A 19,169-nucleotide genomic window follows, 5' to 3' on the forward strand; every position below is an offset into this window, starting at 1 on the left:
GAGGGAGATAAGTGGAAGTTCCACATTTAGTTAGAATATATTTGGGTCATATGTTTATAATTTACTTTGCTTGGAGATGTCTGTGCTGCCAGATCTCACAAGAGTGTGCCGGTGAAACACAGAAAGTTAACTTTGTCTTATTTGTTGGTTTGACAAATTTCAGTTTAATGTAAGCTTGTTCAGAAAATGAGTGGCTGGTGTAAAAAGGGTCCAAAATTTGCTTCAGAGACTGTGGGTGTAAAGTGTGTGTTAGATTTCTCTTCATCTTCACCTCTCCCTTTAGAATCCTTGCATTCAGGACCCGCTGCTGGTCTCTTTTCTGAACTGCTTTCTCTCTGCTGGCACCAGCCACATTTAGCATTTACTTTATACTACAGCACACATGCATTACTGACCAAAGAGTGTAAAAGGAATCGAATTTTACCGAGGGGTAAAACATTTTTCCCGAAATGTCATTTCATGAGTACAGTTTGTGTTAAACAGAAAAGAAGTATGAAGAAACAAATTGTGGCGGCTTATTTTATGAATTTATTTCCAAATGTAAACCTCACTATTTCATGCATACAAGTTATGACAACAAACATTATTCAACAATCTGTTATTTTTCATATTTGCATAGGACATGGTCACAATATATTGTCTAACATGTAAAAAATAATGCCATAAAAAGGTACAGCAGAGCAGCTAAGACCAGCACATTAGATGTCTGTAGAATCCAAGGAACTGTACAACTGTAATACTTGAATGTAGTGATTTTGGTTTGCTGAGAGGAAAAAAAAAAGTGTCACCTGAAGGTTTGAGGTCATTGCAGAATGTACTGGCCATAGCTGAGTCGAGAGTTATTTACAGAGTAGATTATACTGGTGCTTTAAGAGGGGAAGCAGCACCATGGAGCCACTACAACAGGCAACTGATGGTGAGGGGCAGAAAAGAAACACAGAGGTATCAAGAGAGCAACATTATACTGAGGAGGTACACTGAAGACAAACATTTACAGGAAACTGAACCAAAAGGCTAGTGAAAGACTCTCTATTTGTGAGGTCATTGACAGCGATATGTGCTGCAAAACCTGAAACAGACTAATCCTTTAAGGGCAACAATAACCAAAAGACTTCCTCTTTAAGCATTCAGCAGAGAAACGCTGCACTGTGACAGCTCAAGCAGTTGAGCGAGACCACACAGTAAGCGAAGGGTACCAACAGATCACGTCTGCTTCTCTGTCACACTGCGCTTTCTTTAAAGAGACGGGGTCTCTTTAGACTTGTGCAGTTTGTTTGCTTGTATGGCTGATTAGTTTTGCTCATTCACGTTACTTTTAAAAGCAAAAAAATAGTAATAAAGTCACCTACTTGAGATGTAGGAAAAAGGTCCATATCAAGCAAAACATCCACTGTATCAACACATAGAGCAAATAAAATTGAACCCAGCAGTACAAAAAGGTGATGGATTCAAAATTACCGCAACATTCATCTTTCCCTTCAAAGCCTTTGGTAACAACGCTCAACAACCAGTCTATAACTCTGTGGCTGCCTCTTGGAAAAAAAAAAAAAGACCCCTATCGTAAAAGCCTCAGGCCTGTGTTCTGAGGGAAGTCGTGCTTTGTAACTTTTAAATATCGTAGGTTTTCATTCAAATTACCCTAATTCTTCAAAAAGAGCCTAAAAGAATGCTTGACAATGTGGGAGAAAGGTACCATGTGCACGACTCACAACATGTAAAACCTCACAGTCAGGACAGGCTTCAATAAACTACAAAAATGCATCGGGTCGATAGAAGCAGCACATTTATAGCAAACGCAGTCGTCAATCCTTTGGAATGGTTGGGCGCCTATTAACAATAAGACCGTTTTATGTCAGAAAAATACCTGCAATAAGCCATTATACACCGCTTGAGTATTGAACAGCAACAGCAACAAAAAAAAAGGAAAAAAAGAAGACGAAATTAAATAATGAAAACAAAGCTACACATTCAAAATGTTTACATGAAGCAGAAAAGAGAAACAAAAATTGAACTCAGAGCACCTGCATATAACACGTGCAGAGTTGTTTCATGAAAATCCTGTACATAACAGAAAGACATGTCACACGCCATAAAACTGTACAAGTTTGTTAAATGTCCGATAGAAGCTAGGTTATTTACCCTTCAACATTTGTATCCTCTTTATGAAGTCACCCCAATAGTTTTGGCACACAACTGTGTCGATCATGGTCGTCCTTCTGCAGACACTGATCAGTGACATATTGAACATATGCACTGCTTATAGAAACTGTTAGTTGTTTACATACTTGGCAACAATTCATTTGCATTTATATAATCTTTATAATTAGAAGAAAATATTAATCGGTACGCTGTTAGTATCTTGAAACCTTGCATTGATCTTTTTTGTTTGTTTCTTCTTTTTTACTTTTGCCAGAAATCTGTGTTCTCACTATGTTAACAAGCATATGGTTTTATGAGGAAAAGCTCAAACCAAGACTATGTGGAGAATGGTAGGGATGTTTAAATATTTTCGTAACGTGAAATGATAATAATAATAATGTTTTTTTTTATGAATAGAATTCCTGGAAAGATTATTTCTTTCACCTACAAAGGTGACCTGGACCTGGCAACATGGGATGTTTTTTTTTTCATAAAATGTAGACCAGTGTTTCGTTTTGTTTTGTTTTTTTTACAGAAAAAGTCTCTTTCTCTTGTTTTTCGTTCAAGTAGGGACAAATAAAACCAACGAATAATCGTGCCACGCATCAGGAAAACAAGCTACATAATGGATGCTTTGAAAAGATATGAAGGTAAAACAAAAGTCAAATATTTCAAGAGGTATGATTTTTTTTTTTAAATATACAACCTTGAACATGTCATGAAACAAAATAAATCAACAAGAATAATAGACAAAATGACTACATTGCTATCTCACAATGCTGTGGTCTCTATCTTTATGGAAAACCTTTAAAATGATCTAAAAAAATAAAGCAAATGAATTACTTCATCTGAAATTGACACACGTAGAGGTCGAGAGGCGCCACCCGCCCAAAGTTCTTTTTTCCCCCATGACTATAAGGAATTTCTGGACAGCGGGCTATGACCCGCATCCTGACATCAACAGAGCATTTAATGTTCCTGATTAAAGGGGTAGAAGACCCCGTTAATAAAGCAAAAATTCTGCTTCTGCAAACTGCTCAACCAAAAACAGTCAACTTTAACACATGAGATGAGTTGAAAAAAAAAACCCTGCTGAAATGACCTGAAAAATAAATTTAAAATCTAGAAAAGAAAAACATGAAAATCAGACAAAAGAGCAGATGACTATACACCTTTCTTCAGAGAAGTTAATAATTAGACACACACACAAAAGAAAAAAAAAGCCAGTACAGTAAAACTGGACATTTACAAAACTGTTCAATGGCCTTTTGTGTTGGAATTATTCAAGTACATTTGTTACAGTGAGAGTAAAAGTTCTGAGACACTGCCTGTGAACGCCTACATGTCACAGTCTGGATGGATGGATAGACTGGGATGTTCATCCTGTCAAAGTCACTTTATTTTCAGACGATAGGCGCTTTTCTGTTCTGTAATTTCACTTACGCTAATGGTCGAAGGTATTTAAAGGGGCATTTCACTGAAAACAGCTCCAGAGTACATCAATGACAGGACTGTAGGGTGTTGTATCAAGACATATAGTAGGCAAAGGGGCCGGACCTGTGCTGAGGTGTTCCTGTGTTTCCAGTGTGGTCGGACACTGACCAGCAGTGAACACTAAGCACCCAGGAACACCAAGGGGAGGCAGGCTGATATATGTGTGCAGGAACTGATGGAACAACTAAATGACAAAACTAAATTGTCCCATATCTGCTTAGCAGATGTCGACCCTGAGGAATATGTGCAGATTATAGATTAAAAACTGATTGATGCTTGATGGTGAGCTACTCAGAAAATTCTTTTTTTTTTTTTTTTTTTTTTACATTTTTTGCAAGAGTTACACTTTAAACCAGGTCAAAAATTAGAATGAAAAAAGAAATAGTCATGGACAGAAAAAAAAAAGGGAAAAAAAGCTGTTTAACAGCAATTCGAAGCATTAATTTTTAAGAAATGGTAAACGTAAAACTCTCACTACTGTCTCTGAGAGCTACTGATCAGTGGCATTCAAAGTGTCATCTTGCAGCCTGGAAACTAATCTAACATCTTACAAACTAGTGATTCTTTTCCCCCCCTTGCTTACTTTTTCTTAAATATGGTGTTCTAAGGAAACCACTGCATTTGATCTGAAATAGGGATGTTTTCTTTCTCGAGAATGTAACAGAGCGGATTCATCGCTAGTTGAAGGACACATAGCTGTTGTAGAGAACGAGGGACAAGGACCGCCATTCATGGACTTACACCTGCCAGATCGCCTAAAAAGAAAACGCTCTTCGCTTTCAAGGCCAAGTTTACATGCAAAGAGCGTGGTTGAGTCAGGAGCCAGTTGAGTCGAGTTAGCACATGCAATTCATGATGGCAGTAAGTTTGAAGTAGCCTGACAAGACTAATCTACATGGATGGCACAATTTCCAACTGTAGCAGTGAAGCATTAAAAGAAAATGCAGGCATAACACAGACTGGTGGGGATGCAGCAGTTTTGATAGTGGTGCCTGTTTCCATGGAAAGTTTACTGTGCCTTTTGCCTAACTTATTGAGGCATGTCTGTCTAGAAACACAAGTCAGCTCTCTCACGAACATCTGAGCTTCACATGCTGGACGACATGAGGCTGGTGAGCTCTGCACTTTGCTGATATGTTCAATTTGGTTCAAATGTTTTTAAAGCGGTTTAAGAATGTGAAGCGGTTGTGAGAATGAAGTTTGAAAGCAGCTGTTTGAGTGTTCAGGTTCATCAGTGTGAGCCTGGAGCCACGGTTTCTTTGACATTGTGAAATTTGACTCTCTAGCAGAGGAATTCTGTTTGTGCTTAGGATGGAGTTGGGTACATCCCACCCACACTGCTAGGGTTGTCTACATACAACGGTTGTTCATACACTTCTCTTATCCTAAAGTTTAGATCAAACCCCTAATTACAGCCATTTTTCTGCTGGCTGTTTCTACAGTTGGAGGGAGGAGGGGAGTTGGGGAAGGAGGAGGAAATGGGGGTATCTGCGACTGCTCGTTTCCTCCTTTGTGCTGTTCAGCTTGTGATAAACTTCTCCTATTTTATCAGGGCCTGCTCTCTCTTGCCTGCTTGTTGCAGATATCTGCTTTGTTCCCCCTGTGCTCCATGATGTTGCAGCCCAACCCAGCAGCTTAACACTCTGGCCCGCATTTAACCTCTGAGTTAGGCAACCCAAATACAATTTAGCTGGCTCAGAGCTTTACAACTCTTTGACAGGACAGGTAGAGCCAGATGAGGAAGGAGTCCCTGGGGAATGGCATTCCAGCACTCCCTCTAACAGGCTCTGAAAAGCTTCTTTTGGGTGCAGCTGTTTCCTCCAGGGCAGCCACTAGGGACAGAGCCAGGAGGCGGGAAATGAGCAGCCGTCTGGCTCTACCTGCTGTGATACTGCCAACCAGCAGCTCCAGACCACAGTGAAGGGCAGCTCACAGGACTGAATAGAAAGCTTTCATTCACTCTTGTCTTTGGTACTTTTTTCCTGTGTGCTTGAGAGATGGATAAACCTTGATTCAACTTAAGTCCCTTTGTTTCCATTTTACATTTTAGAAATGTGGGCTGATGAGACAGTATTTTTTTTAAGCATGAACAGCTGCTTTGAAACTCAACTGTCTCTATATTTAAAGGTTAAGAAGCTTTTTTTTGTTAAACTTTATAAGTACATTTATAAAAACTATTAACCCAAAATCATCCCAATCCTCACACAGTGCAGATTCGTATGACTGCACAGAACTATTTAAAACAATACACATCTAAGCCAGTGTAATGTCCATGAATATCAACATTGCAGTGAGGGAACAGACATATTATTCCCTTAAGAAGATGGGGGTAGTGATTGTTTTCTCAAAACACAGCAATTACTATACATTTCATAAGAACCCCCTCTTAACATAAGACAGTACAGAACTTAAGTATTGTGTATAAATGACCAAGTAACTGTAGGGCTTGTTTCCTTGAATGTGAAAGCCAACAAAGAAGCGTAGAGTGCAAATTGTGTTGAGTGTAAGGCTGCAATGTATGTACTTTATGTTTCTCTTCACCATGTTCATTCTTTCAAGCTAACAAGGCCATCCCTGAGAAGGGCGTAAAATCCAACTCCCGTTGAATTCCAGAGTAAAGTGATGAGTATATTGTGCAGTCAATGAAAGTACTCATTAGTACTGTGGTTATTACAGAAATAGCAACTGTCTTCAATCCTGAGGTGTGTGTGTGTGTGTACCCCTTCTCCTAACCCGTTCCAAAAACAAAGAAAAGTGAACTACAAAAAAAATCTTTTTGATTAAAAATTATCAGGGTGTCTGTTTTTTCTTCTTCTTCCATCTTCTAACCGTGAAACTACACTGAACAACTAGCCATGATCAGAAGCTTAAAAAATACAGACATGTGGTACAGAATGTAGATATCGCCATCTGGGAGAGGAACTATCTTCTTTTCAGATCACACAAGTAATTGCACTACAATAAGCAGTTATGTACAGTATGGTACACCACAGCAAGCGCAGAAATAGCAAAGAGGTTGTTTTGGGGTAGGGGGGTTGCAGACAACTGCGCAACAAAAGTGTTATGATGAAAACATGGGCCTCACAGTCTAGAGGCAGAAAAGTGCGACCGGGTTTCAATTTAAGGCGAGTTGGCTGGGCTAAGGGCAGGGCTGAGGGTGGGGCTGGAGGCATCTGAGCGGCTGTAGTCGCTGAGGGAGCTGGGACGTGTGGTGCTACCGCCGTGGGGCCTCTTCAACATCCCAGGCTGGAAATCTGAGTGGCGCCTGGCGTGCTTCATCAGGTGGTCGCTGCGCATGAAGCGCTTGTCGCAGAGAGGGCAGACAAACTTCTTTTCTCCCGTGTGGGTGCGGTAGTGCCGGGCCAACTCATCAGAGCGGGCAAACTTCTTACTGCAGTCGGGCCAAGTGCACGGGAAGGGCCGTTCACCTAAAGAAACAAACAAGAAAAAAACCCAAACGTGAGAAATGTGCATTCACACAGGTAAAAAGCAACGTACCATTGAGATCCCTGAATCAGAAGTTATAAGCCTCTCAATATTGAATTAGCAAATTCAAATTCAAAGAAAGAAAGCGGGACTGAAATCCCTCAGTAATTACCGTGCTTCTGTTATCTTAGTCGAGGCTACATGAATATTGGTATTGCAGTGCTGACACGTAAAATATATTTGTGCCTTACAGTGGTCGAAACTTTCTCTCATTGGACTGTTGCATTTCTTTCCTGATGCACCTTTCAATTTTCAACATGCTGGTTTTAAATTCACCTCTATGCAGTCATTAAACCCCCCGACTCTGCGTCTCTGAGACTGTCATTACCAGAGATGAAAGTTTGACTGCTCATTTCAATTATGATAGGTCTTCTAGCATATGACAAACACCTAATGGACAAATTAACAAGGTTAGAGTGTTCTATTTACTGGAGGCTGTCTTTCATAATGTGGTGAAATGAATGGGAGCCAATGGCTGCCTGAGAGGTTGAAACAACACAATCAAAATCCAATTAAAAGTCTAAAAACTCATACTCGTCTTGGGGAAATGGTGAGCAGGAATGTAAACTATATGCGATTTGTGGTAGATGGGCCAAAACATGTTATAGCCACCCAAAATGCTTCCATCTTCAGTAGTGTTTAATGTTTGACTTCATACTGTAGGTAAACAAAGCCATTTCAGTAGTGCTAATATTATAATCGTGAGTGTAACCGCGGCTGTGTGCATGTTTCTGCAGTCTAAAACGTGTTCTCAAAATGTAATAAACAGCTCATCACAGGGACTGGTGAATCATACACGAAGAGCAATCACAAAATTGCTCTATACAGTATTACTGATAAATCAGTAAGGGGAAGGAAATTAAACACCACCAAGGTATCAACAAAATTATATGGGACATAGGTTTAAAAGGCTGCAACAAGAGGATTTTGATAAATGACCAAAAGATTGGCATGGCACAGTTTAATTACCAAAGCTCCAGATGCTAATCACACTCACAATTATTACCCCGCCCATTTTCTAACATGCAACTATATATGACTCAGCACATGGGAAATTACAACCTTCCCCATCCATCAGGCGATAAAAATGGGCTTTGAGAGAAATGTACTCAAAGCCAGATGGTAGTATATTTATTTACTGTATATATCACTGTATATCTGGTGTTTTCTTTCCATTCTGCAGTGGAAACTGTGAGCATCACAGACCTATAGCAAGGGGTAGGACATAATCTTTAAACATTTAGGTTCTCTCCTTTGAATTACAGTTCATCAATCATCATTTGCACACCCATGCCAGTAATTTTAAGGATGGAAGGGAAAAGATAGTAAGATGAATGAATTTGTATAGATAGCAAATAAAGAATGGGCCTTCTTTGCTCTGTGGTTTCCTTCTGTGCCACAATGCAAACAGTGCTATTCAGCATCAAACACGCACATGATACGTGATTCCAGAGAGTCTTAAAAATAAGAACTTGGTGCACTACTAGTCTCTGTCCCTCCCCCCTATACTGCATCGTTACAAAACATGCAGACAGACAGAGCAAGTCTAGACAGTACGGCCTGTGTTCCTGCCTCTGACGCCTCACCTCAGCTCCAGACAAACTAAGTCAGCCCTTCCCACCACAGTTGCTGTGGGTTCATACAGGGCGTAATGCTTTTAAACTCTGTAAGTTATACATATAGATTTGCATATGCTTTGTGTTCTTCTTTTACACAAACTGTCTGTGCCGTTTTCACCTTTCATGTGGAGATAAAATACATACAAAGACACAAATCTGTCCTGCTGAAAGTTACAAAAAAAGATTAATTAAATAAGGTGGGCTTTGTTGTTCAAACCTGCTTACAAACCCTTGACTACACCTTCCTAGAAGCATAGCTCCCGCAGAAAATGAGGAGAATGTAAATTCTAAGTAACTCATCTGACTAAGGTGTCTCGTGTTAGACTTGTTTTATAATATATTAGCAAGAGAAGGAGCCCGGACAGCCTCCTGTCACTTCAAAATTAGTTATTGGCCTAAAAGTAGAGCTTAGCCCTGCAGGCTGCTTAAGGTTTAATAACCAGTGTAACAGATCCAACAACATTAATATTTAAACAGACACAAGAGAGCTGGGCTGAGATATCCAGACTAGCTGTCCTGATACAGTGACAAGTAGTGGAAGCATCAGGTATCGAACAGCAATTCAATGGAATGGGTCAAGTTATTTGGAACCCATCTTGACCTCACATGAACAGCTCCTGGAATTGAGGCCAATAGTTTGAATATTGATCAAATCAATAAAAACTCTTGCTGCTATGAAGTCAGGTTTGAGAGACTTGCGTTAAAGAAAAGTATGCAATGTCCCAACATACTCTTGTGCTTGATTTAAAGCAGACAAGTTACTGTGGGGAATCCTGTTCTGGTCACTCAGAGGAGCTTTATGGCACAGGTGCTTTGATCCTGAGTGGAAATGATGACACCACGTGTGGCTGGTGGACGTCACTGTCCGCGCTATTTTAATCGACCGCAGCGATTACTCAGCATCTCTGCTGAAAAGAGAAGGCAACTGGCTGCTCCGCTTACCCTGCTTTTTCTACCAATCTAGTTACAGTGCTGTCACAGCAGGATACCGTGGCGACCGTGATGTCTGACCCACCGATTGGTTGTTCCGCGTCTGGCTACGTGCCACATAGAGGGTGTGGCTTGTCTTTCTCACAATGTGTCAGTTGCAGAGGGTGAGGGGGAAGGGGAGGAGAAACGATGGAAGCTTTTCCCTAACGAACACAGTGACCCAGTTACCCATAAAGTGAGTTACATCATGCACGCAACTGCACCTCTACTAAGCACTAGTGTCCCCCCTCCAAGGCGGTGTGATTATGTCACAGGTACTCCAGTTATATAACTGTTCTCTCAGAGTCCAGTGGGTCAGTAAATAAACAGCTCATCCCTCCATCCTCCTCTCATTCATATTTGAGGACTTTCTGCAGAAAATTGTCTACTTCAAACAATGGAAATATGTTTTCCCAGGCATAAGGGATGCTATCTTTAAAGGCAAGATCAAATCTCTTTTTGACGTAGGCAGTAGTGCATGAACTGAACTCGATCACCAGCTCCAAAAACAGCTACCAGCATTGCAGACAAATTTAGATAACATTCCTGATGTGTCCTCATACGGCATACACCTGAAACCTACATGTGAGCCCATCGTAAGTTAGCTAGAGTAAATAGCTCGGCTGGGTGAGAAGGAAAAATGCAGTTTCTGTGGATGAATCAGAGATCACTTTGAGGTTAACTCTGCTCTGCCTGCTCAGTGAGAGCCAGAGCAGGAAATATCTCAGAGCTCAGCACAAAAACAAGAAGTTCCTCAAACCTGCATAGTCTTTTAAAAGCAAATGACTTAAGAAGAAAACGTAAAACTGGAGTCAGACTGTAGATCGCAGCCCATTAGAGTTGGAGCTCCCTCGCTTTGGTGCTAGCTTGGTGGCACAGCCAGCTTGGCAACATGAAGTAGGGGGGACACCACTAATTCCAGTGGTTGGGCCGAGCACAGTCCTATAATTTGGTTTTATGTTTACAACAGACTATGACCTGAAAGTAGCAGTGAGCAAACATCACTGCCAGCAGACAGACCATTCATGGGATTTTGAGTAATACTAAAATGACTGCAGAGTCCTCAATCTGCAAAAACCACTGGAGCAGATGGGGCTAACCCAGCCTCTCCCTCTACACGCACCGTCACATGCCAAGACGATATAAACACTAACATGTGTGTGCAGAACAATAAATATACATTAAGACCTTTGCAGCTCCTCCTTCCTTTCTTCAGAGCATTATATATGGGCTTCGCTTGTGCAAAAACAACAACAAAGACATGAAAGGTTCTGTGGTCTGTAGAAAGACATTGCTTGATTTGAAACACATCTGTGATCAGAGCAATTCCTAATGTGGCTGCTCTTCTATGAAAAATAACTCAGTGGAAGGGGAGGAAAATAACAAAAAAAAAAAAAATCACTCCATTATAACATGTTTTCTCAAAGGCTTCATTCAGAGTTAGTTACACATAAACTCTGCCAGAGCAACAAAGGACTCTGCAGGTAGGTCAGGTGCTTGAAATCGGTTCAAACTTATCATGAGAAAGCTCAGAAAACATTGACCGTTTAAAGTATTATCATCCTTTGTCATGATTGAGAGGGACCTTGCTTGTGGCTGAATAGTGTGCCTCCCCTTGTTGAACAATAGCAACAGCCTTGCTCCCAGCAGGAGAGGCCCTCTTGTAATGCATTTCAATCAGACAGGGTGCACGTACTAACCGTAACTCACTCCCCTTGGTCAACATGCAGGGCTATTGACATTCACAGAGACATGCAGTGGAGTTCAGTGTGACTATCTGATTCCTGCACACACTTTGCCATGCATTACTGCATCCACTCAACCGTTTCAGAGAAAGGCAGAGACAGCTTCACTGCATTGACCAGCGCATCACATTTGCCCCATTTAGAAAGAATGAGCACTCTCTTTCAGCCTTGAGTGCATGTTAAAACAACAGCCTTGATGTGTTGCAGACACTGTTCTTATCTTTTAAAGCCAAGTTAACTTACAACACACAAACCGCTGTGGTCATTAAAGGGTGTTTACAGTTGGTTCGCAGAAGCAGGTGGGAGCAGGGATGCCCCATTGTCCGTGACTCTCACCAGTAAAATACCTGTTCATTCCACAGATAACGTGTGACACCGTAGCTAACATAAGATCGACATCCTTCATGAGTAACGAACAAAGAGCTGACAGACCCTGACAGGGCACACTACACTGTGATTAGAGAAGATAAAGGTGAGAGATAGTGCCAGATGTCTCAATGTGTATTACGGCTGATACTCTGGATGGTGAGTGGAGGAGAAATATTTACATGTTTCATAGAGAAAATGATGAGGCTTTCTTTCACTAAGGCACCAAAAAATACTGCTCAATTTGTCCTGAGGACCACACCCCAGTGTGTTGCGGTCTGCCACAGTTTGATTTATCACGCAGACGAGGGGGACACACCTTACATACCAGAGTGAGCAAAGACGCCACAGCTAGGGAGAAAACACTCTCTCCAACATTAGCTGCACAGAAATGTCAGCCTTCCCTCTCTCATTCAAGCTGTCGTCAATGCAACACGGTGGAGGCATCCAATCTGACTCTCAGATGGGACCCTATGAGCGATGGCCTGACAAAAGAGGGTTCTGCTACTGAGGTCACAGCTCCTCAAACGTTAATCAGATTAGCTGCAGTTGCGGCTGAATAAATGACCTACATCAGTGGATGGCATTGACAGTGAATATCCTGGTATCTAACCCCACCCCCATCCTGCTGCACTCCACTGTACATTCTGTCTTTGTGCTGCCGGTCCCTCCCTCCCTCACATGCGAGATGTGGCTGACAGTTTTTGAACAGTGGAGGGAAAAAATGCTCAGTGTTCCACAGGTCTGCATCCTTCTCTTCCTACTGCTTGTAATCAACACCATACCACAAGATGTGGCCTGAGCTAAGCCTCGCAACACAACACGCTTCAGCACCTACTTCGCTTTACAGGCTGGAAAAGGGTGGGAAGGGCTGGTGGGGGAATAGTGTAGCTTTTATGGAGCTACTCCAGAGCTAACTAAAGAATACATGACCCCCGTTGGCCACAAACAGCACAGCCAGAGGATTGCCTAACAGAGGACATTCAGTATTATGACTGTCCACAGTGCATGCTCTGTTGCTTAATCACAGTCAAATCAGAAATATATTCAAACATGAGCCAGAAACTGTCCCACTATCAGTACATGTAGGAGAACATACGGGCGGCAAGTGCGCCAGCACTCGCCTCGAAGATGTCTTCCATGGGGTAGTAACACTGCACCAGAGGATTAACAGTCAAGATGGTGGCTCCATTCTGGTTTTATTTACATCCGTAGGATCAAGTAGATTTAACTAATACCTTGTTTCCATTGGACAAATACTCTACAGCTACAAATGGACTTCATGAACTAACCAGATTTCATTCATGAGGAATGCTTTTGTTCACAGGGTTAGGAAAACACTGCACTATACAGATTAAATGAATAACAAGAGCTGTCAGCCATGAAGTTGTAGTTTAAGGTAAACTGATGTTAGCTAACATGCTAACAAGGATAACGCTAATGTGCAGATTCTGGTAGGGTGTGGCGTGTTTAGCATACTGGCAAGTTGACATGTTATTAAACACAAAGTGGTGAAACTGATCAAGTGTTGGACAAATAATAATTTTAAGTTCATCATGGGACTTAATGGAAAGAGGATCCTCTTTGTTAACAGTTATTACAGCTAAATACACCCTACCAGATTTCTGAATATGCTTCCTTCTACATCTACAAATGTCAATCTGCTTGTGGTACTTAAGTAGTCTGTAGCACAACCAAAGCTTTTCAGATTCAACCATGGAACCATGATATACACAAATTATTTGTATTACACCACATATTTGTTGAAATATTTCTGTCAATACAAAAGATGTGGGCAGAGACGAGCGTGAAAAAAGAAATATGAAGTGCCAAACAAATCTAAACTCTTCTTTTCATGTCTGGAGAAAGATGGCTTGACTGAGAGCAGTGGTGGAAATCCTACCCTGCGGCAGGTAGACGGACTGAACTCTTCTACCCATGTGGAGTTCTTACCCATTGCTATGCCATAGTTAGACTCAAGCAAGAGCAGGAAAACCCCATCTCCACCCTGCTACCTCATCCCTGCCACCAGCCACACAGGAACACTGTGCACTCTGTTGCAGTGCAGCCAAATATAAAACCACTGGCAGGGATGAAGCATATATAATCAGACTCCCGCTGCTTTTTCCATGTGGAATTTGGGGTAATTTCACATTAAAAAACGCCATTAACCACAGTTATTCGACTGAAAATAGGTAGCACACATGAATAACTGGGTCTTCGTGGCAGTGGAACTTTGCTGCCAGGTGGTGCCTCTTATTTTTTAGGACACTAAAGGCTTTTTACAGCCATCTCACAGTATTAGAGGTACCCCAGCAGAATACAAAAGAGGTTCAGACAAAACATCAACCCAACTGTAAAATATGTCATTATGCCCTTTGTCGTTTCACAATATTGACCTTGTTCCTCCCTGTGAGTCCAATACACTTCAGATAGGTAGTGTACACTGATAAGATGGCCTTTTGTAAGACCTGGCTCTGGGGTGCACAGACGATCGAGCTGAGGAAGAGTGAGGGGCCATGTCTCATCTGAAGATGGCAGTCTGCGTGACATGACCTGAGCAAAGTAATGAGGCTTCACAGGGACCGTTGTGTACTCCATGACCAGGAGACACCTCTCAAGAAAGTGGGTCATATTCATTGAGATAAAGAGAATGAGACTGAAAGAAATAGTGGTAAAAGAGTAATAAGAAGGCTTCTGAGGTGCTTTTCAAGTGGCTGTCAAATGCACCATTATCTGTACATCAGCGTTATATGACTGCATTTTCCATACCACAGGATATTTGCAGCAAAGAACCTCCACCTCCGACTCCAGACAAAAGCTGTCTGGTAACCTTAGACCCCTGAACTGCTGTGGATTCTTCAACATCATGCTCAATGCAGCATAATGAGTGATTTAAATTCAGTGTGTACTCCTATGTCTGCTACACCCCAACGCTCCCCGTGAACTGTGCGTTGGAGAGCTCTATTGACACTTGAACTTTTTTTTTAACACATTTACTGAACACAATGTAGTTCCCAGTGACTTACTTATAATCTACAGTTCTCACTGTAGATTGTATTTCTGGCACTGTCAATGAAAACCATTTGCTGTAGTTTTTCTAAATCAAAAACAGATTTTTAATGTGGCTGGAGTGACAGTTCTTGTCAGGAGAAAACAGAGTTTTCGTTGATAACTTTTAGCTAATGTACTACACACTTAGGGAAATTGACCCTTTACGGTAAATTCAGTAGCTTGCAAGACACAAACATACATCACATTACAAAATAGAATATACTGACACTGCTAATTTCACTGCAATAATAGACTATTTTAAATAGTAATAAAGAACATGGTATCATAAATTGTAATATATCATCATCATCATATCATTTTAGTATGTATGTGCTACAAACGTAAAAAAAATTTGAAAAACAATTTCCAGTTCCATTTCCTCCTACAATGAGAAATCAGAGACACAAAATCTAGGATGAAGAAGGTTTGTTACAGAAGTCAAGTGAGGACATCTTGTCCCTGGCTCTTTGTTTAGTGTCTATAAGTGTTTCCCTCCTCAATTAGAGAGCGGTGTTTGGCTGAACCTGACTGGGCTGTGATCCATTCTCTCTTGACTCTGCTGGTAGGGGCTGAAGGGAAGCATTGCCAGAGTCCGACTCCATGAAAGCGCTGCAAGATTGGCTGAGGCAGCCTTGCTGAACTCAGATGACCGACATTCTGGGCCTACCCAATCAAGCAGGCAGAGGGAGTCATTATTAGCAGAATTTATAGGACACAACCCAATTGTGAGGCCAGACGCAAGAGCGTATCCAAACAGAGAGGCAGGCGAAAGGAAATGCTTAAGAGGCTCAGAGACACAAGGGCAGAGCTAGTGCGTAGCAATAAAACTGCACTAAACTCTGATGGTCTGGGTTGAAGGGAGGTACACTGAGTGGTGGAGGATGACTGAGAGTGCTGCTTCAAGTTTGGTTGAGGCGAGGCAGCAGAAAGGAGACCTTCTATAACTTACCAATCAAATAAGCAGAAATCATCCCTATTAACAGAAATTATGGGACACCAGCCAATCAGCTAAACATGGGAGGGTTTCCCAATAAACAAAGGAGATGCTTAAAAGGCAACAAGGCATGTAGCATGGTGCTGATGAACAATAATAAAGCTGCACGAAAACACAAAGTACAATAGATGCAAACATTTATCTTGAACTTCATACATTGGGAATTAATTTAACAAATAATTCTGAGGTTTTATGAAGCCCGTATCATATATGCGAGTCAAATAAGCGCACCTATTTACCTATTCTACACAGCTGTCAGATGCAGCTGCAGTTGATGTCTAACAATGAAAACCTGACTGCAGTCAATACCATAAGACAACCCACCAGTCACACAGGAAATCACTGAACATGTGGTCCCTTACTCTGTTTCACACAATAAGCGATTAGTTTGATTCGTTAACTGTGTCAGGGCTAAGCTTATGATTATGTATCTCAACTGAAAGGCAGGGAGTAAAAAAAAAACGGTCAGGGTCGATAGACAAATGAAGGAGAAGTGTTAATTGGCTTGAAAGTGTCCTCCATGTCATTTTATTGAGTTGCCTTAAATTCTTGCACACCCAGTATTTCTAGTGTCTCATATGTGGATCATGTTCACAAGGTGTGTTTTTCTACTGCGATAAGGGGAGTTGTTTTCTTTCTGCTCTGTCAAGATGATCCATGTGTCTGTGTGCGTGTACAGAAGGGAGTGAAAAGATGAGGTGTGAGCTGCAGTATACAAATCAGAGGAAGGCAGTGATTCCTCGGTCGAGGCTCAGCTAGCTGAGTCTGTTGCTGGCCAGATCAGCTGGCAGTCTGTCTAGCGGGGGTGTGGCACATCATAACAAAGGGCTATGGGCAGACAGGCGACTGCACAGCTCTTATCAACCCCCCAATTTGAGTCGATCTGTATCTCCCCCACACCCTTCCCACCAGCACCACTTTTCTATAGCCCATCCTGCGGAATGCAAAGCGTAAATATGGTCCTTCAAGGAAGGTCACGCGGAACGTACTGCCGATTTGATATTCTTTCACTCCTCTGGACTGATCCTGCAAACTTTCTGCATGCCCATGCACACTTGGCTTTGTTGAACATTGATGTCTTTCTGTCACGCCGCCGCTAAAACAAACTAACGTGGAGTCGATGTGAACACAAGGAAGGCTGGACATTTCAAATGCATAATTCCGTTCCACGTTTATACTGCAGTTTCAAGTGTACACACTGTCCAATGCAGAGGCGTTATGCGCGTGTTCGGTGAGGGGGGGCTCAGAAGGAAAGCCGTGACAAAGCTCACTTGAGTGGGAGTGGCACTGTTTTCGACCCCCTCCCCCTTTCTTCCCTCCCCAGAAATTAAAAGGACATTTCAAAGTTCACCCAACTTTATTAAACACGTAATTATGAAACTATCCGGGTCCAACTCTACTGACTGCGCTCATCATATCCATTTAGGGTGGATCCCTGTATGAGACTCCATGACCCAGAACACAGCAACCATGCTCATCTGCTCACATTTCGCTATAGGCTACACAACAGAAACCCGGCACTTCGCCTCTGTGTTCTCAGTTTTAACACTACCTGTTCTCATATTTGCAACTGAAACACACCAAGTCATCTTCACAGCAACACACATTTGCATCCAATGAAACTGACCTGTGTGTGTCCTTAGGTGGGCTTTGAGGTGGGATGATTTGCCATAAACTTTTTCACAACCTGAATAGTGGCATTTGTGCTTTTTCTGAGGTGACTCTTGCTCAGTTCGACCTCTCGATCTTTTGCCTCTTTGTTTGAGCGAAGGATCGGAGATGGTGGTAGGTGTGGCAGAGTTTCCATCCTCTCTGAGGTTCGGCATGCTCTCATCCTTTATTTTTGCCTGCTCGGCAGTACAGTTGGGAGTCTGCTGGTTAAAATCCGCCAGAATCCGCGCCACCACAAAAAGCGAGGAGTTATCCTTCACCAAAGGCTCTTTTATTTCCTCTCCGTTCTTGGAGGAAGATGGGATTTCTGGTTTAATCTCTCTGTTGCCTTTAGGAGCGTGAACAACTGCACGGCTGGACATAGAAACAAGGCACTCTGCTGCAAAGTGATCCATTTTGTCTTTGAAACAGCCCCCTCTGCTTCTTAATGACATTAAAAAAATAAATAAAATGTAGCCGCGTGGGGAAAAATGTACTTGTACCGTGGTTCCTTTTGTGGACTGGTGGTGGTGAGGAAGAGGTCGTTCTCATCAGAGAGAACTGACTTTATGAGCTTACCCGGCTTTCCAATATCATCAACATCCTGTGTGAGAAACGCCTCGGACAAAAACGCAGACAAACCCCCCCTCTCTCAGAGAGAGAGAAAGAGAAAAGAGAAACCAAAGTCTTTGTTTAGTGCAACGACGCCGATAACAGGAACTCTACAAACTTGGATGCGTTAACTCCCATTGCGGCTTCAAACAATCTCCAGCATAGTGAGCGTGTCTCCTGAGCGCCTGTTCCTGCTCGTTGTATCCATGCTGGGGGCGTGTCGGCCGGCAGCGCTCGGTAGCATCGTCACAGTAGCCGCTCATTCATTGGATACTTCTTGTCCCCAAGTGCACCGAGCAACACGAGTTACTTGAAAGTTTCACCACAGGTTGTCTCCATGCGCTCAGATGATGTATCCCTCTGGTTGCACTCATACCTTTTTGCAGAGGCCGTTAAGAAAACCTCATTGGTGTGTGCAAGAAAATCTGTATTAGACACCCACCGTTGCAGAGATGTAGCCTATCCACCCGAGAGGTTCCAAATTCTTTCTGCAGCACACGACGCTGACCTATCAGGCCTAAATATGTGCAACCTGAGTTATATAACCATCCTCTGCAAATACAAGAAGGACTTAAATAGCAGATGCTGGCTACTCCACATGTCACAAGGGACTTATCATCCCTGAGTCTGTCTCTTTTACACAAAGACAGAGACACACACTAAATTTAAAAAAAACTGCAAAGATGAGGGGGTGCAGCACTTGTATTAGGACACAGGATATGAGCCCAATCTTCAACTAAGCAATTTTCAAAACGTTTTAAGTGCCACTGTGTAACAGGGCAATCTATTGGCAGACATACAAAATAATGTTCATATAATGTAAGTTTTCATTGGTGTGGAATTGTGCAAAAATGACATTGGAGCATGGGCGTGGCTACGGGGGCGCTGGGGGGGGGGGCCTGAGAAATGCCCCCCTGAGAAATGCCCTGTCCATCCAAAGAAAACTGGCCATAAAAAATGCCACGATTTTTTATCTCTGTGTGTGTCTTGTATTAATAGAATAAATGCAGGTGGTGATTTTAGAAAAGCATATATCTGCAA

General features: G+C 42.1%; 1 protein-coding gene across 1 annotated transcript; it reads right to left on the reverse strand.

Annotated features, from left to right (window-relative positions):
* Positions 1 to 505: 505 nt before the first annotated feature.
* Positions 506 to 18,333, reverse strand: klf13 (Kruppel like factor 13). The gene is made up of 2 exons (XM_075469894.1): positions 17,494 to 18,333; positions 506 to 7,061 (listed from the first exon to the last, which is right to left on the reverse strand). The coding sequence occupies exons 1-2, from the start codon at positions 17,969 to 17,971 to the stop codon at positions 6,754 to 6,756; spliced, it is 786 nt and encodes a 261-aa protein (XP_075326009.1). The 5' UTR covers positions 17,972 to 18,333; the 3' UTR covers positions 506 to 6,753.
* Positions 18,334 to 19,169: the final 836 nt, after the last annotated feature.

Source organism: Odontesthes bonariensis, chromosome 7, assembly GCF_027942865.1.
Source record: "Odontesthes bonariensis isolate fOdoBon6 chromosome 7, fOdoBon6.hap1, whole genome shotgun sequence".
Lineage (NCBI taxonomy): Eukaryota > Metazoa > Chordata > Actinopteri > Atheriniformes > Atherinopsidae > Odontesthes > Odontesthes bonariensis.

Coding starts and splice junctions, on each gene's coding strand:
- klf13 (XM_075469894.1), bottom strand. CDS start 17,971: ATGTCATTAAGAAGCAGAGGGGGCTGTTTCAAAGACAAAATGGATCAC. Junction 7,062..17,493: donor CCACCTAAGGACACACACAG/GTCAGTTTCATT, acceptor TTGTTTCTTTAG/GTGAACGGCCCTTCCCGTGC.